This window comes from Spermophilus citellus (assembly GCF_964194105.1).
Source record: "Spermophilus citellus genome assembly, chromosome: 2".
NCBI lineage: Eukaryota > Metazoa > Chordata > Mammalia > Rodentia > Sciuridae > Spermophilus > Spermophilus citellus.
Window position 1 is genome coordinate 163,992,907 of NC_138183.1, and position 25,224 is coordinate 164,018,130.

General features: G+C 33.6%; 1 protein-coding gene across 1 annotated transcript; it reads right to left on the bottom strand.

The window, feature by feature from the left end:
- Positions 1-1,193: 1,193 nt before the first annotated feature.
- On the bottom strand, positions 1,194-25,223 carry AASDHPPT (aminoadipate-semialdehyde dehydrogenase-phosphopantetheinyl transferase). The gene is made up of 6 exons (XM_081279687.1): positions 24,970-25,223; positions 23,171-23,396; positions 8,513-8,634; positions 7,775-7,936; positions 4,997-5,068; positions 1,194-3,077 (listed from the first exon to the last, which is right to left on the bottom strand). The coding sequence occupies exons 1-6, from the start codon at positions 25,150-25,152 to the stop codon at positions 2,913-2,915; spliced, it is 930 nt and encodes a 309-aa protein (XP_081135813.1). The 5' UTR covers positions 25,153-25,223; the 3' UTR covers positions 1,194-2,912.
- Position 25,224: the final 1 nt, after the last annotated feature.

Genomic DNA, 25,224 nt, shown 5'->3' on the forward strand with positions numbered 1-25,224 from the left:
AAATGAACCAATCCCATAAGATGATTAAACAACCTAAGTATGAAACAGTTCGTGTGGAAGACAACTATATAATATAATTAACTTGGACAAGACACTTAAGGAAGTCATTTGACATTATCTGATAAACTAGAATTTTATCCAAAGACCTTAGCCAATCCCAAATTCACACATACTATGATGGCATTATTTTCCTCCTAAAGATGAAGCTGGGCATGGTGGCATATACCTATAATCCCTGCAAATTAGGGTGAGGCAGAAGGATCCCAAATTCAAGGTCAGTCTCTTCAATTTAGATCCTATCTCAAAAAGAAAAAAAAAAAAGGCACTGGAAGGGGGACAGCGGGGAGAGGGAGGGAGGGAGGGAAGGAAGGAAGTAAGGAAGGAAGGCAGGCAGGCAGGCAGGCAGAAGCGGACTGCCTTTCCTCCCAACCTTAAAAAAATATATATCTCCCACGTCCCATCTGTTCTTAGGAAGCTACTTGAAGATACGCCCTAGCCAGAGGGGGAGGACATTTAAGATACATGATCTAGGAAATAGGAAACAGAATCCAAAACAGAAGAAATAATTCCCAAGTTGACAGTAGAGAAGATTTTAGAAGACAGCTGTACACCAGCCATAGAAGGCATACAGTCCAGACTGGACACTGCAGACTGCTTCAGGAGTGATTTTACAAAATGAATGCACCTGAAAGAATGTTATTAGGTCTGAATATAATACAGAAGTTATTCATTTAGCTGGTTGAAGGCCAAGCAAAGCCAATTATTAATTCAAGGAAATGAAAATATAGTAATGTAGTATATTATCACTTAGTAATCAGAGGTTACATAACCTAAATAAATGTAAATATGTTCTAAGTGTAACCATAGTCAAAAAGGAAACTCTGGAATACAATTATGTTGAGAGCAGAAAGGGGGATAAGTAGAGAATGCATAATGTTGAGAAGAGAGAAGGGTTATATTAGGAAACCAAGAAACAATGCCCTAAAACTGAAAAATCAAGTAAAAGTAATATAAGCATATTATTTGGAGATATAGTTGTAAGTTACAAAAAAGTCAAAAGTTGTAGTACTTTAGGAAAAAACTTACAGATTTTTCAAGTTGTACACGTACAACTTTGATTTAAAAAATAATAGGAAAATCAAATTTGAAAAACACAGAATCTAGCACTGTCAGGCTCATAAAAACTCCATAAAGAGTATTAATTATTTTATTATCATAATGACAAGACAAATGGTTTTTCATATCACCATTACACTCATGCTAGGGATAACAATACTTTCTGTATTATAAATGCTACTTGATCTTTTTTAAACACATTACTTATTATGCTTGGAATAAATGAGCATGCTTAATAAAATAAAAAATATTATAAAACATTCCAAGATTTTTAATTAACAAAAGTACCTATTTTTATACAGTTTACATACCACTTTCAATGTTAGTAATAGAAACAATGAAATTATTTGATATTTAACAATAAGATTAACTTCCCAAGACATGCACTACAACCATATAATAGATTCTGTCATCAATATGATGGTCTTGGCATTTTAATATATTATGTTCACATTTTAAATTAAGTCCTATTAACTAAAATAAAAACAGATTGAAGACAATGAACAAGAGGATCATTTAAAAAAAGGAATACAAATAACCAGTAATGTTTATCAACCTCATTTGTAATGAAAGAAATACAAATTTTAAAAAATGACACAACATTCTTCAGGTATACTAACAAAGATTAAATACAGGGGGGAGGGGGAGATAAAAGATAATACCTACAGTTGACCAGGGAGTATACAGATAAGCATGGTCACACATACACTACTAAATGGAAGTGTAAATTGGATAGCTTTTCTGAAGAACAATATGCTAATACTTACCAAACCTCTAAAAATATTTAAGCCCTTTCAGTCAGTCACTCCAGTTCTAAAAACTTTCTTAAAAGACATAATTAAGCATGTGTCTCAAAATGTACTAGGGCATTCACTGCACCACTTACAGTAACATAATGCAGACAATCAAAATGCCTAACACAAAAGATTTCTTACGCCAGACAATGGGGCTTCACCTCAATGCCATAATCCCAAAGCTCCTGTAGCTTTTTCTTTCCCAACAGAATCTACTTCTAACAGAGGCAAAAAATGTCAGATGCTAGCTTTCTCTATGACCAAATCTGAGTTGATGGAAAATGAGAGGAAATAATTTGGAGGCTATTAGGAGAAATATTCCGCACCATAAAATAAATGTTACAGGAAAAATGGTCTTTCCTGCCTTGTAGATGCAATTTTAGGAAGATATAAAACTAGAAGTTATAGCATTATGCTGGGGAATGAGATGAGCCTAAGGCAAAATCAATAAATTGAGGGCAAAAAAAAAATTCTTAATGAAACCTCTGACATTATATGTTATATAACAAATATCCTTGGTTACTTAAGCCATTTGGACAATGTTACCTCTAGACAAAAGCATCTTAACTGATATTAGTCATAGAAGAGAGTACTTTAGAACCACTAAAAGTTTATGTAACAGAGGTATTGTAAACAGTTTAAAAAACTTACAAAACAGTGTGTTCCCATTTTAAAAAAAAGTTAACATGGATTCAATGGCCAAGAAAAGTCTGGAAAGAGAACTCAGGGTTTAAAGATGGGATCCTAATGTTTCCTTTTTCCATATTTTTTTTCTACAATGAACATGTAAAATTCTTCCAGCCTTTTTCTATCAATTCAATGCAATTTCAGACAGGAAGAGGGAAACATATTGTACCAGAAATCTGCTTTTTGAATAGTAAAAGTTTTCAGTTTAAAAAAAAAAAGTTTTTGTGAAATAAAACTTGATCAGGCATTGATTTTTTTTCCTGCGAATATGGAAGATTACAATTTTCATTTCCCTTTATTACGTAGGGAATCATATCATGACTTTGTACCATTTCGAATTGGAATTTCTTCTGTGAAGCAAAAACAGTCCCAAAATGAAGGATCTTCAGGTGTCATGGGAACAGCAGATGATATTAAATCATTAAAGGTAAGAATAGTAAACTGCCTCTGGGTTGGTATAGAATCATCTTGGGATGAAACCTAAAAGGAAAAAAATTAGATTTTAAAATATTTAATGTTTTTAATATTTAATATTTTAAAATAATTATATTACCTACTGTATAGTAATTATTACTGTATAGTAATCTTATGAACAATTTTATAATTATAAAAATAAGACCAAATTATATCTTCAGTAGATTACAGTATGACTGTAAAATTTTTAGAATATTTTTACTCCTTGTATTAGTACTGAAAATGTACCAAGTTCAAAAAAGAGAAAACTTTTTTGTATTTAATGATAACCTGGTTGTTTAAAATTTCTTGAGCCCCGCATCCAGAAAGACTGATTCAGTAGATAGGAATTTAAAAGAATCTCAAAATCTGCAATTTTAGCAAGCAGAGTTAGGCCCAAGGCAAACTTTTGAAAGCTACTACTCTAGAGTGAGGATCTGGGATCTGATAAAACTGTTACTAAGTATACAGATGTAATGCTACTTTAGGAAATTACTATTCTGCAATACAGACTTTGTTCAGGACACAACCCAATATAGGTCTTTGATGTTCTATACATTCTAGTACAGGTTGAGCATTTTTATTCTTAATTCAAAAAATTTTTAAAAAGCCAACATGCTACAAAATCTAAAACTGAGTGCCATTATGATACCACAAATGGAAAATTTCACATCTGACTCTCATGTGACAGGTCACAGCAATTACAGGTACATTAAAAATATTACATTTATATATATAAAATTACCTATAGGCTATGAGGTGTATATGAAACAAATGAATCATTATTTATTATTATTTAGTATTTTAATATGTCTAAGTAAATATTCCAAAATTTTAAAAAAATCCCAAACACTTCTGATCTCAAGCCTTTCAGATAAGGGCTTCTTAATCTGTATAAATAGCATTTGGGTTTTGTAAAGTATAGTATAATTATGTATAGCTGTGCTGTAATATGGTTTTGATTTTCAACTTTATTGATAGGGAAATTGAGGCTCCTAAAGATCAAACAATTTTCCCAAGCTTACCACACAGGTTAAAATAGTAGACTTGTGTAGAACTTAGACTTTCCATTATGCCACTGCTGGATAGGCTCTAACCAGGGAAATAAGGAAAAGTAGTACTGAATATGTAGATACTATAAAAACGATAAGGCTGTATAAAAACACGATACCCACAGGGAGTTATGAAGTTGAGACTTGAGATCATTAGTAGGACAGGTAGCCTAGGTCAATAACAGGTATTAATTTTAACATGCTATCCTTAAAAAATCTATGTAGAATTTTAACACTTTGATTAATCTATCAAAGGCATGGTCTGTGTTCTGAGTTATTTTTCTAGAAGAGATGCTATACAGAAAATTGATTGTTCTACATTTTCTTACCCAGATTCATTAAAAATAATGGAGTGCATATAGCTTTGATTATAACATTATCTTAAACAAATTACTTTGGCAGAACCACAACTAAGCTGCAGTTTTTAATCCTAATTTTTTCCCTCTCTCACATACTAGGTAACAGCCTCAGAAATATATGTCTCACATGTTTGACACTGTAACTTTGAAATAATTTAGGATATTACTTTAAAAGGGGAGGAGGTTCAATTGCAAGATAATCCTATTACTTACCAACCTTCAATTCAGTACCCTTTTTATTCAACATGGCCCAAATTCATAAGGAAATAAATTTCTATTTATATGACCAAGATAATGATTATAGTGAATTTCTACAAAAATATGAATGCTATGATAATACTACCAACATTTTTTTCCCATAATATTTAAATATATTTGAAAATGAAGAAGCAGGTAACACACACTTTCAAAAAGTTTCTGTGACAGACTTACACATAATCTCAAACCTGATGTAAGGCATATTAACTATTTCCATTAAAAAGGTGGGAGGACAGATTAAACATTAATTCATACTTTGAAGAAAAAAAAATCTTACATCCTTGTGTCTAGATCCATTGGGTTTCCTAAGAGCTACTGCAACAAAATGGTGTTCATCTATTTTGCTTTCCTGAAAAATAAAAGGGAAAGAGACACGGATTATAACATATGTAAATCTAGATATAGTTTTGTTTACATTTTATGTATCCCATTCTTTTTATATACATAGATACACAAACACACATGTATTCCTCTAGGAACGAACTTATAGGCAAATGAGACCAAGTGTTGCATTCATTCATGTCCTCTTAGCCTTTGTCTTTTATAATAATAACATTTTAAATACAAACCCCATGGATTCCCACTTTAAAAGAATGTTGCAAATTTTTGGTTTTATGTTTCTTAATTAGATTTAGATCAAGTACACACTAGTTATCTGCCCTTTAGTATGGGTTGGGACTGTAGCTCATTGGCAAAGTGCTTGCCTACCATGTGTGAGGCACTGTGTTCAATCCTTAGCACCGCATAAAAATAAATATAATAATACAGGCATTCTATCCATCTATAACCACCAATTTTTTAAAAAATAAATAATAATAATAATAAAAGATATCAAGTTGCAATGCTGGTTTGTAAGCAGTTAGTTACTTATACAATAGAGCCTATGGAAAACCAATGTGGAAATTTATAGGTAAGATTTAAGAAATAGGAAACTATCATCAGAAGTAATACTTGGAGACCTTTCACCTTTTATCTTCCTTCATATTTTCACACCTTAAAAAATCCAAATTAGCAAAAAATAAAAATTCAACAAGAATTAAATTAAGACAATATAATTAAAGAGGAAAAATAAATAAGACTAAGAATGAGAAGATTCAGTAAATCAAACATCAAAAAATATGCTGGTTAACAAAGCCTGCTTTTTCTTTACAAAAAAACTAATTTGAATGTATAGATTTAAAAATACCTAAGACTAATTTTCAGAAATTCAGCAAATGACACAGTTCTTATACAGATGGAATATTTTAATAAATAAACATCATGCTTAACATATATGTATGAAAGTTGGGCACTAAAGACTGTTACTAATTGATGTATTATTTCTAACAGTATGAGATACTAACAGAAAATATCATTCTATCATGACCCCAAGGAAAAATATTTTCCATTAAACTAAGATATTTTAAGTTCACAATATTTACTTAAGTATTATAAAAAAATTACTCTATATACCAATAATAGCACATTATAATATACAGAACTGTTTTGGCTAGAATTACTTCGGGAAAACACTCTGGTCAGCAACTGTACTTCCTGTATGTAAGACAAGTACTAGAGATAACTGTGGGCAATAACCAGTTCTTATTCCACCTATTAGCTAAAATACCAAGATACCCTGCTCATTTTATCTATATAAGTTGTTACAAGCCAAAATTCAGTAAGATTAATTTCAAAATGAGGCTTCACCCTGTTTACTCAGACCTTGTCAGTGCAATATAAATATAAAATATGACATATCAAAAGTAGAACAGCTGTATTATAACTGATGCCCCAGTTATCAAACTGTCATGTACCTCATTGTTACATGTGGAGTTCTAATAATGTTAGCTATTTATATACAATAAATATTAGAATGAAATTTATATGAGGTTAGGAAATTTATATGAAATCCTTTCTGGTTGAGAAAGTGCCTTTAATAAATGTGCCTTTAATAAATGTAAGATGAAAAAAGAAAAAATAAATTTAAAGCAGCAAATTACCCTAGCCAGTACATTCAATGCTGTAGAACATAAGACTTAAGTTTAATTTTTAAGACTTTCTAAATTTCAAGAATTCTCTTGTCATTTTTTTTGTGATATATCATTCTATATCTCAAATTTACTAAATTTACTGTGAACACCAAAATCCCCCTAAAATTTCCACCAAAAGAAAAGAAATCTTTTCAGGAAATAGTTTAACATTGGTTTAAAAGATTAATCTGCTTCAGTAAAATGACAGGTCATTTTCTTCATGTGTGTTTTCTTACAAAGTTAAAAAAAAAAAAATTTAGCTACAACTTGAAGCATTCTCATTTTACCTTTATTCCCAAAGGTAAAAGGTTGAAAAACGTTATCGATAAATTCTGACACATTTCTACTTGATAAGTCCTTCCTTTGCAAAAGAATATAACCTCATCATTTCAAACATTTTGTTGTTCATTTTCCTGTAGAATGTTCGATTTTTCCAGGTATGAAGATTCAATATATTTGAATAAGTGACCTGCCTTCAGACAGCATTAAGAAATTAAAACAATTACATAGCTATAGATTATGAGGTAAAATGTGGTATATTGTAGGTAAACAAATATAAAATGTTCTGTCCCAGGTTTTTCTCTTTTCTAACTTAGATATATTTCATTGCTTCAACTTGAGTTCTCCTCTTCCTAGATTCAATTTATAGCTACTACTTAGGTAATGTCATAACTTCAACTTCATCCCATGGCTTCACATACCCATATATAAATGATTATTGTTTGTTTGTTTGTTTTGTCTGGTCCCAGCCCTTCATTCTATTTGCCCACTTGATATTTTCACTTGGATGTCTCAGTGGCATCTCAAACTTAACATTTAATTTGTTTTTATAACATTCTATATCTCAATAGGTAGTCCTCTGAAGTCAAAGCACTGCTCACATCATCTTTGATATCTGCCTTCCTTAACCACTATATACATCAATCTGATGTTACCACTCCATACAACACCTATCGAATTCTCTTGAGAAAATTAAAAAACACCTCCTATCTTATCCATTCATCACCAAACACTGGGGAACTAACCTCTTTATCTAAATTTCTTACCTCAAATGCCCATTCTTTTTCTTCCTCTCCATCCAGGAACAAACGTGTTTCTTTATAAACTTCGCCTATATCCAAGTTTAATGGAGATATATCAAATTCAAGCCGCTGCAATTCAAATCCCAGTCCAACACCAATAGCTTTTATGAAGCTTTCCTTCAGCGCCTAAGATACAGACAGGCATCCATTTCTTAAAAGAGTATTCAGAATATAAAACTTTCCATAAAATGTATAGGACCAGTACCATACGAATTTCTACTTCTGTACCATGTTATTGTATGCGATTTTAAGAAAATTTTCCTTTCTAGTAGCATGGAAATAAATCATGCCTATAAACTTAAGCTAAATCACTTAAACTCTGCATCCATTCCCTTTTGCGTGAACTGTGACAACAACACTTTCACTGGTTTGTTACAAGAATTAACTTATTAAGAGCTTGAAATGGTATCTTCCAGCATGTAGTAAATATTATGGATTTGTTAAACAATAGTCATGCATATGAATTTCTTCAAGACAAAAAACATTTTAAATGGTAATGGAATACAATGAATTTTTGTTTTAAAAGTACTTCTAAATTAGTGTTAAATTTTCTCAACATAAATCATCATGTAATACTATACGTGTTAAAATCCAAAGTTCTCAAGCAATCACACATTTACTTCCAAAGGACTTTTACTCCCATTTTTACTGATAATAGAATCATTACAGATTTCTCTTTTCAAAGTTAGAAAAAATTTATACCCAATTCCTATAAAACATATCCAGCTGAGTCCATTCATCCTTAAAGCTTCTGATTGTTTCCCATTCTTTGTTGGTAAACTTTCTTTTCATAATATGAAAGAACTCTGGAATTGAACCTCGGCCTGTGAAGTAAGAAAATACAGAATTAAAAAATTAGCTTTTCTATTTAAAAAAAAAAAAAGCTGCTCAGTAGAGCAGCTAAAATCTGTTAAAGTCAGCATAGAAAAAGAACACTACAAGGCAACCCATCCAGTCACAGTAATCTTTTTTTTTTTTTTTAAAGATATATATATATATATATATATATAGAGAGAGAGAGAGAGAGAGAGAGAGAGAGAGAAATTTTTTTAATATTTATTTGTTAGTTATCGGCAGACACAACATCTTTGTTGGTATGTGGTGCTGAGGATCGAACCCGGGCCGCACGCATGCCAGGCGAGTGTGCTACCGCTTGAGCCACATCCCCAGCCCCCAGTCACAGTAATCTTAAACTAAGTATCAGTCAATCAAATTGAGCTGGGAATTAAGAGAATAACATGTCATGTCAAGCAGAGCATAGCCTAGAAACTGAGGTGCAGTTAAGCAGGAATCAGTGAAATTGGAAATTATTAAATAATTAAGAATAAAAACTACATGGCTGTACCAAAAGATGTTCCAAAAACTCAGATTTTTAGCATCTAGCTAAACAGGAGAAAAAAGGAATCAATTATTTTCTTGTAATTTGCTGTAAATCAGAAAAAAAAAAAAAAACAACTAAACATTGTTCTTTTAAGTCATTACTGTGACTAGAAAATTAATACACCCTTATTTCCTTCAAAATAACTGTTTTTTCAAAATGTTTTCTAATATGACTTCTTCAAATAAAAACAGATTTTCTTATCTTTTTGGTACTGGGTATTGAACCCAGGGGTGCTTAACCTCTGAGTCATATCCCCAGCCCTTTTTATTTTTTATTGGGAGACAGGCGCTAAGTTGCTGAGGACCTCGCTAAATTGTTAATGCTGACTTTGAACTAGCAATCCCCCTGCCTCAGCCTCCTGAGCTGCTGGGGAGGTGTGTACCACCACACCCAGCAGATTTTCTTTTCTTTTATAGATATAATGGTAAAATAAGTTCATATTAAAATCTGAAACATATCTTTAGCGCCCACACTCCAAAGACAATATACTCCATAGCATTCTAAAAATCAGTGATAATTAAAGAACACAACTCAAAGGGCTTGCTTCCTACAACTAAGGGCTAAGGTAAAAACTCTTTGAAGGAAGTCCCTCCGCAAATTCTGTCAAAACAGAAATGTCTCTAAAATGTGACATTTCTGTTTCTGTTAACTACAACTCTTTTAAGTGATAGCTGCTACTATATTCTCCATGAGCACCTCTTATGGAAAGAATTATGTCTGTAAAAAAGATGTTGACTCCCCCTATTAATGCATCCCTGGCATATATATCACTAATGCATCCTTTGAGAATCCAACAATTAAATTCATTATTATTATTCACTGAAAACATATGAGTTCTAGATGCTGATAATAACATGATGAGTAATCATACCTTTCCCATAGTTAACTCAAGGGCAGAAAAATATTAAAAGCCAGTTCTCTCACAAAACTCTAATTCCCATACTGCTCTCAATTAAAGAGTCAAAATAATTTGCTCATTTAGCCAGGAAGTGTTTCTGATTATCCTAAAATGATAAGTAGTACTTAGATAAGACAAAGATTCTTGTTCTTTTTCAAGCACTGAAATATTAAACTGTGAGTTTAACAGTTCTATCACAAGGGATTCTACCCTTTTAGGGCCTTGGATCATTCTTACAGTCTGATGCTTACTTTTCAACACCTTATGCAGACAACTAGAAGCTCCTCAATAAAAACTGTTTTGATCAGGGCCACATCACTGGCACATGCTGGATCAACAAATAACATACTAAAGACTACCTTAAAGAAAAGAAAGCAAGCCTTCAAAATAACTGAATTTGGAAAATAACATTTATGTATTTTGAGTGGAACTATAGTTTTAATATAATTTGGTAGTTTTAATATAAAACTATAGTTTTAATATAATACGATCCAAAACTCCATAATTTAAAAAGATGTGTCCATTGTCATCTATAGTGTCATTTTTGTTTGTTGGTTTCTCCAAGTTTTCATTTTATAACCTCTAAGAAACTGATTTCTAACTAAATGTGATAAGGCAATGAAGGAAAAATTTAAATATGTATGCTTATAAAAAATGATTAACATAAAAGGCAATCTAGCACAATCACTAGGAAGCAATCACAGAACTCATTACTTAAGGCTAAAAAAGTAACCAACGACTGCATTTTCATATACTTTTGAGAGCATCTTATCTAATCCACAAGAAATTTGACAGCAACAGGAAAAGGTCATTTTGTGAATATTCAGCCAAAGTACAACAGCGCCACACTGTGGTATTACGGGGGAAATATGTAATTGGTGAAGTCTGTTAATCCCATATCTTACTTAAGAAATTTAACAACCATTAGGAAATACCACTAGAAAAGTAAATTTGTCCCTTAATCTATTAGCAAAATTATTGGACAAAAGCTGACAAATCATCCTAATAATACTATCACACATTCATGGCTATTACAATTTTCTACTTAATCATCCTATTCAACATTTTTAAGAATTCAGAAAGGACATACGTATTTAAGAAAGATGAACAAGTGGAAACCATAGAGGTACTACTACCAGTTATGTTTAGAAAACCTTGATCTTCCATCTGAGACCTTAATATTAAGCAGACAGTACTAGATATTAACTAAAATGTTCTGCAACATTAAGCAACTAAAAGTCCTTTTTGTTTTCTTTTTTTTGTGGGGGGTGTCCCAGGGATTGAACTCAGGGGTGTTGGCAAACACTGAGCCACATCCCCAGCCCTATTTTGTATTTTATTTAGACACAGGGTTTCGCTGAGTTGCTTAGAACCTCGCTTTTGCTGAGGCTGGCTTTGAACTCATGATCCTCCTGCCTCAGTCTCCAGAGCCACCAGGATTACAGGCATACGCCACCATGCCCAGCTCTAAAAAGTTTATTTTAAACATAGTAATAACCTACAACAAATCAGTCAGTCAATACCCTTGGCTACTATTGCAAGCCTATGACAAAAATTCCTGATAGTACCAGAATCTCGAATCTCCCCTACATCATTTTCTCAAAAATTAACTCATCAATATGTATGTATAAACAGCACCTCAGTTAAAGCTCACCATTCTTCTTAAACAGACCAGCAAGATGAGTGATATCCACTTGTGTTGCTTATAGCAAAAATTTGTTATAGAGACTACATATGAGAAATTCTAATGAGTTTCATTTTTTAAAGTATGATTACATAGGACTGGGATTGTGGTTCAGTGGTAGAGCGCTTGTTTAGCACATATGAGGCACTGGGTTTGATTCTCAGCACCACATAAAAATAAATAAAGGTATTATCCATCTACAACTAAAAAAAGTATTTAAAAATATGATTATATATAGTCTTGCTTCTATGAGAAGTGTCAAGTGTTCTAATATGTATACACTAATGCTTCACTTACTAGCTCACCTATCAAGTTTACTGAGATACAAAACCAAAAACAAAAAATGTGAGATGTGATTATACTTTCATAAATTCTATACAAAAAGCTTCTTGTATGTTATTGACAAAGGATCTTTAAGTTCTCATTATGTAAAGTACAGCAGAAAAAAGATTAGACTGCAATATGATATCCTTGACTTGAGACTAACACTAAGTAGCAAACTTCAGTTGCTCTTCTGTGTATTTATTTGAATGTATATATATTAATATATACTGGTTGGCAAGAAACAGGCCAACAAAGCTAGAACTATGAGACTGGGAATATTATCCTTCAACAAAGGTCTTTCATAAGCAAGGAAGAGGGCCCAGGAAAAGCAGGTGGGACCACCCTAGGAGCCTACATACAAAGTAAGCAGCTGTTATTTTCAGTTCTTGAAACATAATGGAATTTATTTTCCCTCCTGAATTTCAAACTTGCTTGTAAACCATGATCCATCCCCCTTTTCTCAACTTCTCCATTTTGAAATGGAAACTTTTTCTTATGCTTCTCCCACCATTGTATTTTAGATGACTTGTTTTCTGGTTTCAGATTCACAGATGGAGATGAATTTTGACCCATGATGGATCATATCTAATTTGTATGATTCAGATTATGAGATCTTCAACTTTTTGAGTTGGTAAATTAGATGAGATTTGGGATGTAGAGCTAATATGGGTTTGAGTTAAACCTAAGGGATGCTGGGAGGGGGTGGATTGATTTTGTATGTGGAATGGATATAAACTTGGGGTGGAATATGCACAGGATGAACTTTACTGGGTTGACAAGCATTTCCAAAACTTACATCCACTCAAAACTACAGAATGTGACTAGATTTGCAAAAAATTTCCGCAAATGCAATCAAATCAAGATGAGGTCATACTTGACTAAGATGAGACCTGAATCCAATGGCAGGTTACCTTAAAGGAAGACAAACTGATTATACAAAGAAGAGAAGGAAGAAGGCTACATGAAGGTGGAGGCAGAAAATGGAATGAAGCACTAAAAACTAGGAAGAGACAAGGAAGGATTCTTTCCTGGAACCTATAGAGGGAGCATGGCTCTGTTGACAACCTGACTGATCTAAAGCCTTTCAGAATTGTTAATAATTTTTTATTGTTTTAAATCACTGAGTTTGTGGTACTGTGCTAGGTAGCTCTAGGAAACCAGTATACACATGTATACCATTTCAAGGATTAAGTAAACAGTCTTATGAGTTTAAGTGTTATCTCTCTGGAGTCAAATGTTCAAATATTTTCCATCATTTCTTTGTCATATTTATTTATTATGTCTAGGGACAAAGAGTTGAATAAAGAATAAACATATAAACTACCTGGAAATACCAAGTACCTAATAAAGATAAGTTTTGGTTTTTTTTTCATGGATGACAGTGGTTTATTATTCAAACCATATTAACCAGAGAAAATGATTTATTAAATTATTTGCTTTTCATTTCTTGACTATTTTTGAGCAATTTTTTCATTGCTGTCATGTGGATTATCAACACTGAATATTAGAGGGGGAAAAGAAATAGGAAGTTACCAGGTAAAGGGAACTAGATGTAGGCTTCAGGAGATCGCAGGGACAATGTGGCAACTCTGCTAAATCACTTCACTATCTGAAGTCTCTATATAACACCAATAAAATTGCAAATATCTTTAAACAACTGTGGCTACTGCTCCCAGGACACAATTACATAGTCAGTCCAGAGGAAGGGGAAGCAGGAGACTGAGTAAATTCAACTTTTAAACTATCTTACAAGGCACTATTCTACCATTAGGACTAAACCCTTTGCCTTGAATAATGAATGGTCTCTGCAACATATTGCTTAGGATATACTATCTGCAGTTTTCTTTTTCTTTTTTATTGGTTGTTCACAACATTACAAAGCTCTTGACATATCATATTTCATACATTAGATTGAAGTAGGTTATGAACTCCCAATTTTACCCCAAATGCAGATTGCAGAATCACGTCGGTTACACATCCACAATTTTACATAATGCCCTATTAGTAATTGTTGTATTCTGCTACCTTTCCTATCCCCTACTATCCCCCCTCCCCTTCCCTCACATCTTCTCTCTCTATCCCATCTACTGTAATTCATTTCTCTCCTTGTTTATTTTCCCATTCCCCTCACAACCTCTTATATGTAATTTTGTATAGCAATGAGGGTCTCCCTTCATTTCCATGCAATTTCCCTTTTCTCTCCCTTTCCCTCCCATCTCATGTCTCTGTTTAATGTTAATCTTTTCTTCCTGCTCTTCCTCCCTGCTCTGTTCATAGTTGCTCTCATTATATCAAAGAAGACATTTGGTATTTGTTTTTTAGGGATTGGCTAGCTTCACTAAGCATAATCTGCTCTAGTGCCATCCATTTCCCTGCAAATTCCATGGTTTTGTCATTTTTTATTGCTGCATAGTACTCCATTGTGTATAGATGCCACATTTTTTTTATCCATTCATCTATTGAGGGGCATCTGGGTTGGTTCCACAGTCTTGCTATTGTGAATTGTGCTGCTATGAACATCGATGTGGCAGTATCCCTGTAGCATGCTCTTTTAAGGTCTTCAGGGAATAGTCCGAGAAGGGCAATAGCAGGGTCAAATGGTGGTTCCATTCCCAGCTTTCCCAGGAATCTCCATACTGCTTTCCAAATTGGTTGCACCAATTTGCAGTCCCACCAGCAATGTACAAGTGTACCCTTTTCCCCACATCCTTGCCAGCACTTGTTGTTTGACTTCATAGTGGCTGCCAATCTTACTGGAGTGAGATGGTATCTTAGGGTGGTTTTGATTTGCATTTCTCTGACTGCTAGAGATGGTGAGCATTTTTTCATGTACTTGTTGATTGATTGTATATCCTCCTCTGAGAAGTGTCTGTTCAGGTCCTTGGCCCATTTGTTGATTGGGTTATTTGTTATCTTATTGTCTAATTTTTTGAGTTCTTTGTATACTCTGGATATTAGGGCTCTATCTGAAGTGTGAGGAGTAAAAATTTGTTCCCAGGATGTAGGCTCCCTATTTACCTCTCTTATTGTTTTAAGGTTCTTGTGGTAGCTGTTATTGCTAAATGTATATAAATGTGTGTGCACACACAAACATATTCCCTTTTGTCAACTGTTTTATCAAGTCCTTTGTGCATTCACCAAATAAGACTTATTTGGTTTTCTCATCAAAACTTAAAAGCATATTAGATATTAATATCAACCTTTGTCTGTTATATTTGCCACAAATAGATCCCTGGGTTTGTAAAGTGAGATTTAATATGAAATCACATCAGTTGACTTGTGGTTTTTTCTTATTCTTCTAAGCTAAAAAGGTCATCCCTTTTTCAGAAGTGTGATCAAATATACAATTCTTCTATGTTCTTATAATTGTTATTAGAACATAACTTTAATTAATTTTGTTGTAAAGTGTGTGAGGCAGGCATCTATTTAATGGCTTCCTGATCATCTGAGCCATCAATACAAGCAGATGAACTACAATTTTTCTTTTTGTTGGCTTTGTAAATTACATCCAATACGATGATGTTTCCCAACATTATTATGCCTAACAATCAACTGGAAAAATTGTTTAGGTATAGAGCTCTTACTTGTACTCTAAAATTCTGGCTAGGTAGATCTAGGACACTTTCAAGGAAGCTACATTTCAATACACATCTTACCTGATTTTGATATACCAACAATCTTATAAATATAATTATATGGTCCTATTACTATTATGGAAAAAAAATCTGAGACTATTATTTTATTATTTGGAGACTGTTAGGGCTATTCCAACCCCTGACCCTACAACTTAATCCTGATACTATTCTCTATGCTATTTCTTCTTATTTTCAGAGGGGAAGGTGTAAAATATACATAATTCTGCCCATTTTTTAAGTATATAGTTCAGTAGCATTTAGTGCTTTGACAATGCTGTGGAATAATTAACACCACTTATCACCAGAACTTTTTATTCTTTGATCTGAAACTTCACCTAATCTCAAATTTTTTCCAGTTTTTAATAAAAAAATATTTCATTTTTATTTCTTATCCATTTAATCTGTTATCTTCTTCAAAAATATGCATTTTCATATGCTGAAATCTCTGTGTCTAACCCTCTTTTTTTTTTTTTTAACCCTCTTTATTTCCTAATTCATTTCCTTTTAATTCTGGAAATGTTTCCCAGGTCTGTCATATCTAAACAGATTCTATTTTCACCAATAACTTTTTATTGGAAGATAAAAGATTTTACAGAGGAAAGGTTGTAGTTTTTGCTTGAATTTAGTAATGAAGATTGATTTCCTTCTAAAATTAAAAAAAAAAAAAAGTTCATGGAGCTTTTATGGGAGACAAAAAGACATTTCTTTTAAAGTACTTTGGTCTCTGAAATTTCTTCTTCTAACTTTCTGAGTTTTAAAAAATTATTTTAGGGCATGTGTTTTTAAGAAATAGGATATTACTATATTTTTTGTCATAAGATTTTGTAAATTAACAATACATATTATAATTCCCTTCAGATTAACAGACCTTCCCCCCCACCCACCACTGGAAACTTAACTCAGGGGCTCTTTACCACTTAGGTACATCATCAGCCCCTTTTATTTTTTATTTTCAGACAGCGTCTTGCTTACATCATATAGGGTCTTGCTAAGTTGCTGAGGCCAGCCTCAAACTTACTTGTAATTCTCCTACCTCAGTTTCCTGAGTACCTGGGGTTACAAGCGTGCATCAACATACTGGCCTAATTCATTATTTTACATAATAGTCTGTGAAATTCATGTCGCATGATTTGCTCAACCAATTTCTATTAATAGCCCTCAGATATTATTCTCATATACAAATTCATTATGTATATAGCCCGATGTATTTTTCTATTTTTTGGATAGAGTATCAGAAACAAATACTAAATCAAAAGGCTTATGTATTTTTTTATATTTATTTTTCAGTGATAGGTGGACACAATATCTTTATTTTATTTTATGTGTTGCTGAGGATCAAACACAGGGCCTCATGCATGCTAGGCAGGCGCTCTACCTCTGAGCCACAACTCCAGCCTTGCATTTTTAACTAATATTTTTCCAAAAAAGCTGTACCAATTTTTATTTCTTCCATATATATATGACTATTCTTTACCAATATCCTCCACTGTACCAGGTATTTTCTCCATAGTTTGCAAATCTTATTAGTACCTCATTCTTACTCTTCATTACTTTATTTTGTCCTAAAATTGTAACTTTTTTAACATTTAATCTTTAATTCCTCAAAAATTTGTGTACACAGTATTAATATTTGGATGGTTTAACCAATTTTACCAGCATCATTTAATAATCCTTTATCCACTAAATTAAAATATTATGCATATATAACAGGCTCTTTTCCTTAACTCTCCTAGTTGTCTATTATTTTGCTAATACCCTACTCTTTTGTTTACAAGGCCTACTATAAGATTTGTAAAAAATGGTAAGGCAAGGTCCCTATCATTGTATTTCTCGTATTGTTAGACATTAGATCTTTTGCAAGAACTTTATATTTATTTAAATTAAGTTCCACAGAATTTTTCATAATTTCATATTTCCAAATCCTTAAATAGGTATCAGTAAAATCTCAGATTGAGAGGTCATGTACTATAGAATGCAGGTTGAACATATGGACTTCTACTTTTTAGCTAAGTCACCTAAGTCTACCTCTGAGCCACACTCCCAGCCCTGTAAACTTTAATATTACTTAACGTTAAATCTGTAGATTTGATATTCTGAATGTGTGCTATGTACTAGACACTATGCCAGGCACTAAGTATACTGTACTGAAAATGACAAAACAAGCACGATTTCTGAAGTCATCTAATGAGCAAGATAATAATGAAATAATTAAGTGTCTGAATCTTTTTTATAAAATAATAATAACAGTATTATGCCCTGGACTTAAGGTAAAGAAATAATACATATAAGACATTTAACAAAGTATCATACTCAATAAATACTAGTTCAACACACAATTCCTATGGACAGTAGAAAAGATTCACCCCCGTAACCTAGGGTGGGCAAAACATGCAAGTAGAAACTTGGTTTTCCAATAAGGAATTCAGAATACAAAGAGAATGTGACTCTTTACAAATCCTAAGTCTAACCTTTAAAAAAAAAAAAAAGAGTCTTAACTAAACATATCCTGTAAAATGCAAGTTTGGAAGACTGTACATAATCCTAGAAAAAAAAATGATGATGGAATCTGTTATAGTAGCAGCAAAGTTCAAAACTGAATCTGAGAGGAATACAAATGGACAAAGGAAAAAGCTAAACAGACTGGTAAGGAAGAAGTCTCAAAGGAAGAACCATTTTTATCATAACTTACCAATAAGAGTAGTTTATATTCTAACAAGAATCTAACATAGCATGAACAGTCTTTCATTTTGATTATATAACCCCCCCTTTCATTTCCAAATAACATCAGGAATATTTTCAGAGAAATTAAGGAGAGAGGGACCCTAAAGTCTTTTCAACCATTTGTACATTTAATAAATATATTTGGTATTTTGAATGGGTGCTATGTGCTAGACACTATGCCATGCCAGGCACTAAGCATACTGTAATGAAAATGACAAAATAAGCACAATTTCTGAAGTCATCTAATGAGCAAGATAATAATAAAATAATTGTCATAATTATAAATGAAAAAGGCCGACAAAGGAAAAAAGATGAAGTGTCAAGAAAGTCCTTTCTGAGGAGAAATACTGGCTACTTCTCATTCCTCAAATCTCAAGTGTCAAGAAAAGAGTAGGGAGAACACAGGCAGAGGAACCAGTTCTTTTGCAATGACCCCAAAATAGGAAAAAATTTACAACATTGAAAGTAAAAAAAGAGACTGGTGTGGTCAGAAAATTGTCATCAAAAAGAGCAGATGAAAACTATAGAAAGGTCTGCAAATGAAGAGACAGATGAAAACAAGAAAAGAGAGTCATGTTAAAGAGCTTGGATTTTATCCTATATGCAATGAGGACCAACTTCAAAGAATTTTAAGAAAATTGATGAACGTATTTCAAATGTCTGTTTTATTCCACAGCAAGACTGTAGTGACTGGGTGAGGATGAAAGTGAAAAGGGAGAAATCAATTAGGAAATTATTTAAATAGAGCAGTGGACAGGGTATCACAGAAAGAGACAAGAAATAGGCTCTATCACCTTCCCACTTATCATATAATACCAATACTTAATTATTCTTGCTGCAATTAAATTTATACTTATTATTTAACAGCTGCTCTAGACATAATTCCATAGGACCATCACCTCAACTTCACTTTTTTTTTTTTTTTGGCTCAGGGGATTGAACCCTGGGCCTTGTGCATGTGAGGCAAACACCCTACCAACTGAGCTATATCCCTATCCTCCCACAGGACCATCATTTCAAATTACTGAAGTTAAAATTAGTACCGTATCCCAAAATATTTTTGTTATTTTGTCCAGTCAACTAGTAATCTGCAAAGTTTATTAAAAAACAAAAACATGAACATATAAACACAGGGAAAATAATTCTAGTTTGTTTTACAAATTTAAATAATAAATTTTATACTGTAATCTTGCCTTACTTTATAAATATGGTAATAAAACTACACAAATACCTTTAATGGTAGGGTTAAGTTACAAAACAAAGGAAAAACCTGACAAGGAAGATATCATTTTTCTCAGAGTTAAAAATGTACTGAGGGGCTGGGGTTGTGGCTCAGTGGTAGAGCACTCACCTAGCATGTGTGAGGCACTGGGTTCAATCCACAGCACCACATAAATATAAATAAATAAAGGTATTACATCCATCTACAACTAAAAAAAAGTATTAAAAAAAATGTACCTCATTCGCAACTATATATGCTAGGGTGCCCAATCTCCTATAAACCATCATCTCTGGACATTTATTTACTGATTGGATATTTACTGAGTGTTCAGTGAGTACTAGTTACCTTTGTTATCAAGCTGCCTTGTTACCTTCTTCATTAAGGAGAGAATAAAGTTGGTTACAATAACCTCCGTAATAGTGTGCATACCTAGAAGGAAGAAACTCAGAATTTCCTAGATCTGTCATTATATCCTCTCCAGCTCTACCAGGGCAGCAATGGCAGAATCAGGAGATGGATGGGAAAGAGCCACACATAGCAGAAATGTTTAATGGGATAAGGAAAAAGACTCCTAAATTCCTTTAGGAGGCTTACCTTCAGACACAGAAGGGTGTTAACAGAACTGGAACTTTCAATATACTAATAATGCTTCCCCTGCCAAAAGCTGACTGTCTCTTCTTGATAGTTGACAGTCTAGTAACAATGTCCAGTACAAAGTACAGTACTTCCCTTGTTGCTATCCTAAGTTTTTCTTTCATCACTTATCAAGACTCTTAGGAACATCTCTTGATCAATTCCCTCATTCTGATAAATAGAAATAATAGAAATTGAAATGAATCTCCACTGAAGCAAACCCCTATATATTTCCGTCTCTCTTTAAGAAATCATGCTAAATCCATTTCTACTTCAGAAACTAGTGGCATAGTAATAACATTAGTGACAACTGGAAAATCTCTTTTCCCCTTTGTGTCTCTGGACATAGCAGCTTTTTGACAATGAAATAATCTTAAGAAAAACAAATAAAATAATAAAAATAATAATGAATAATAATCTTAAGGAATGTTGACATATTGTTATTAGTCAAGATCAATCAAAAAAGCTACAAGGGAACAAAAGGTCAAAGGAAACATTAATTGGAAACTGAATCTCCAATTTCTGTTCAAGTATCTTCCAATCATCTATTAAAAGCTTGAATTAGTAATTCTTTATTTACCCAGTATTGACCATAAGCCAATCCTGCATGTCAAGTCAATTAGTAATAAAATCTGTTTCTTATAGGCATCATTTCCTGGCAGATATATCATCTCGCTGGGCCAATCACCACTGTGTAGTTTTGCAAATCGCATTCTAAAGATTAAGGGCCTCTCCACTAATTTCTGATGTTAAGAAAAGCTCATGTAAGGACAGTTCAAAGCTATAAAAACATATGGTCTTATCCCCATTATTACTCTGAATCCTCTACAGCAGTGGTCCCTTAATAATGAACTTTCTATGCCTCTGAATACCTCAGAACTATGTAAGTGGATTTTTGCTCTTGTGGGACTGGATTGGTTATGTCAAGAGCAGGATGTTTTGAGGTAAGGGTGCTTCTGTTTTCTTCTTTTCACATGCACCCTTCCACTTTCCACCATGAATTCATATCGCACCAGCACAAGGCCCTTGCCAGTGGCTTCTCTTATTCTTGGGTTTCCCAAGCTTTAGAACCATGAGTCAAAATAAACCTCTTTTTTAATAAACTATCTGGTCTCAGGTATTCTGTAAGAGCAACAGAAATCAAACTAAGACACTGAGAAAAACAGACATGTCCACATTCATACAAAATGTAACTACCAATTTGAGAAGGTTTATCCCTTATGTTTCATCATGGAATCTATGTCAAGATCCTGTTTCATAATCACTAGCAGAGCCACCTGAGATTTATAAGCAGGACAGAGTCCTGTTGGGCAATTCCAAGATAAAGATAATCAAAGCAAAAGTGAGATGAAATTCACAACCATACTCTGAAGCTGAAATTACAGCACCACAGTGCTTATTTATTCATATCACAAATATTTATTGAGCACTATTATGTACTAGGCAAGGCATTAAGAAGATATGATAGTGATCAAACTCTGTTGTAGTCAATAAGGTTTTGGCTCTCATGTAGCTTAAAAGCACCAAAAGAAAGAAACTCTATCATCCTGATGAATAATTATAATAGGACAAAGAAAACATATTTTATGACTGCCTATAACAAAAGAACCTATTTGAGAGTGAAAGTTCATAAACGTTTCCTTAAAGGTAAGGTTAAATCTAACCAGTAAATAAGAGTAATCTATGCAGAAATGGGGCTAAGGAATAAGGTTAATATAAGCCTTCTAGATCAAGAGAACCACATAAACAAAGATCCTAAGGTGGAGATAGTACGTAGATTAGGCAGTTGTACAAATATGAAATTAGGAAGTTGTGAGTTCTCCTATCAGTAGTTTTCTTCTTAACCTAGTATCTTCTAATGAAAATAATGGTATGTTTATCATAGGACAGTTGAGAGAATTCAGAGAATATATGTAAAGAACTTAGTGAAATGCTGCCTCACATAGTAACTACTCACTTAATATCAATGATGCTAATGATTATAGAGTAGTAGCTGAGAACTTGCACACAGTACATATTAAAAGTGCCTGAGGCTGAGCATGCCTTAATGCCAGCTGCTCAAGAGGCTGTCAGGAGGATCATGAGTTCAAATTCAGCCTCAGCAATTTAGCAAGGCCCTAAGCAACTCAGTGAAACCCTGTCTCTAAATAAGAAGAAAAATTTTTTTAAAAAGTGCCTGAGTTTACTCAACCCCAGTTTACTCAGCAGCTCCTGAAGCTACTGATAACAACTTTTTAAGGCAATATACAAGAAACAAATATTTCAATAGGGCCTACTCATCATTTTTACTTATATAAATGTGCTAAACATGGGCTGGGGATGTGGCTCAAGCGGTAGCGCGCACGCCTGGTATGCGTGCGGCCCGGGTTCGATCCTCAGCACCACATACAAACAAAGATGTTGTGTCCGCCGAAAACTAAAAACAAATATTAAAAAAAATAAAAAATAAATGTGCTAAACAAAGAATTGTATTTATATATAACACAAATATGTCATCTCCATCTAAGAACTACAATATTTTACCACTGAGACTATTCTTTTAAATAAACTAACAATTTTACTGATGAACTCTGGAAAATGCTTAGGTGAAACAGTTGATGTATAATTCAATACTTTCACTTTGCTTCTAAGCAAAGGATTACATGGATCCCCAGTAATGGAGAATGTATTCTTTTAGTAGAAGTTTGTTAACATAAAAGGAAATACATCCTTTTCATGTATATACTCTCTCTTCGCGTATTAGATCCATTTTTTTCCTAAACTTAAATATCTGATACATTTCCCGGACTGCTGGATTACTCAACAATTAAGAGCTGAGACATCAAAATACTTCACTTCTATACCACAAAAATACAACATTACCTGGAAAACTAGTCTTCATTATATCAATTCCAACTTGTAGCTCAGGTTCAGCAGCAAGCACTGCATAGTCCCCTTGATGAGAGATGTTAAAGTTGAAATTAGGGTAAGGATTCAATGAGTCCTTTGCAAGGACTGGTTTTCCTTTTGCAGTTCTTTGCAAACGGATATGATTCCAAGGGATATTCAATTTCTCTGCAACTAATTTCCTTATCATCAGACGACCAGCCTGTTAAGTACATAAAACATTTGATATGTATTGATGTCTTCTAAACATTAGGCATAAAATATACATTTTTGTGGCTTCTGAAATTTTCAAGTTTTGGAAGTATATAAATATTAAAATATGATGCGCTGCTATCAAGTAATTATTACGTACATAGAAGAATACCATTTTGCTTACACAATTTCTTCCCTTACCCCACAAGCAACATTAACAGCAGGTATCAATCCAGACTTCTCTTTAAGTATTTAAATATATGTACTTCTACATGTTTTTGCTAACTCTTGCTATATAAACACATATGAAATCATACTATGCAGTATTCTACAACTTACTAACTTTTTAAGTACTGGGGATTATTTCATGTCTATCCATATCAGTCCAGTATGTAGCATACTTCATAGTATTGAGGTTCCATAGAGTATTGGCCATTCCCCTATTACTGAACATGTTAGGTTATTATGAATATTGTAGATTTGCTGTTATAAAATTCCAAACCAAGCAACCCTCCTCTATCTACATTCGTACATATATGCAAGTATTTCCAGATTCTATGCATTGATCATTCAGCTTCAAAAATTAGTAAAGCATAACCTATCTTGTTCCAGTCTCACACTTCCTTTATTAAGAAAAAAAAATACACACACACGAGTATGACAAGGTTTAAAATATTTTTAAAAATTCCTTCAGGACTTTTTCCTTCATCAATTTCAACACTGACTGCAGGACTTTCAAATTCACTGTTTCCAGTTTCTTACAAATTATTAAAAAATATTCACCAATTTGCCCTCATAAAAGTATCAACTAACTGGCCCATATTTCAGTGTTTAAATATTGAGACATTTTCAAGAAACGAATGTCTATGAAGTGATAGTAATTAAAGGTTGCTTAAACTATGCTACACAGTAATTTATTTTGAAATCTAATTTGCCATATTTTGCTATAAAAATACAAACATAATTAAAAAACATAATACATCTATTACAAACACTGTTCCCCAAGATTGCATCCTCCCTGGACTTCAGTTTCATTGATAACGGACGAATGGCCTAGGCCTCTTACAGTCCCATGGTACGCAAGGATACAAACAAGCTAAGTCATATTGTCAATACTTTCTGAGCATGTGCAAGATGCCCCTGGGACACTGGTGGGCTACGTAAAAGACAGATTAGCATGGCCTATGAATCCAGCAAAGAAAAAAAATACAATTTGCTACCACGTAAAAGATACATACAAAAACAATTTACTACAGTTAAAAAAAAAAAACCCACTATTACTCTGTAGGTTTTCCCTACACTTATTTTATGATTTGGTGGGGGTCTCTATTTTCAATTGCATGGGGGAGGAGCTAATTTTTACAGCGATCTAGGCCTCCCAGGAGGTTACAAAGACTTTAGAGACCAGGCCGAGAGCCTGACCGAGACCCCGCAGCGCCGACCACTCTTACCCGGGGCGGTCCACAAGTGTTCTAGAGCTCAAAGATCCACGTTACGGAGGGAGGATGGTCTCCACAGCCCAAGCCAACCCACCTCCCCCAACATCTGCTTTCTCGGCTTTAAATACCAAAGACCTGTACTACCATGGCTGCCTTAGCGTCCCGGGCAAAGACGAACTGGCCAATGCGCTCCTTCTCCTCGGGCTGGATCGATCGCACCGCCAGCAGCCATTCTGCACGGCTCGGCAGCCAAGTGCCACAGGAAAAGGCCCAACGCACGCCCTCCATGGATGGCACCAAGCAGAACCGTTTGGCTGGGAAAACCATACACTGAACACGGGTTTCACCGCCACCTCGGGCCTGATGGCGCGGACCCTAGCGTGGCCACACCCCCTTCTT

What these genes read in the sequence shown, in the direction of transcription:
- AASDHPPT (XM_081279687.1), bottom strand. Translation starts at nt 25,152, where the DNA reads ATGGTTTTCCCAGCCAAACGGTTCTGCTTGGTGCCATCCATGGAGGGC. An exon ending in AATGAAGACTAGTTTTCCAG is followed by an intron (nt 8,635 to 23,170) that starts GTAATGTTGTAT and finishes CTTACTTCACAG; the next exon opens with GCCGAGGTTCAATTCCAGAG. An exon ending in ATGGATCTAGACACAAGGAT is followed by an intron (nt 3,078 to 4,996) that starts GTAAGATTTTTT and finishes TTTTCCTTTTAG; the next exon opens with GTTTCATCCCAAGATGATTC.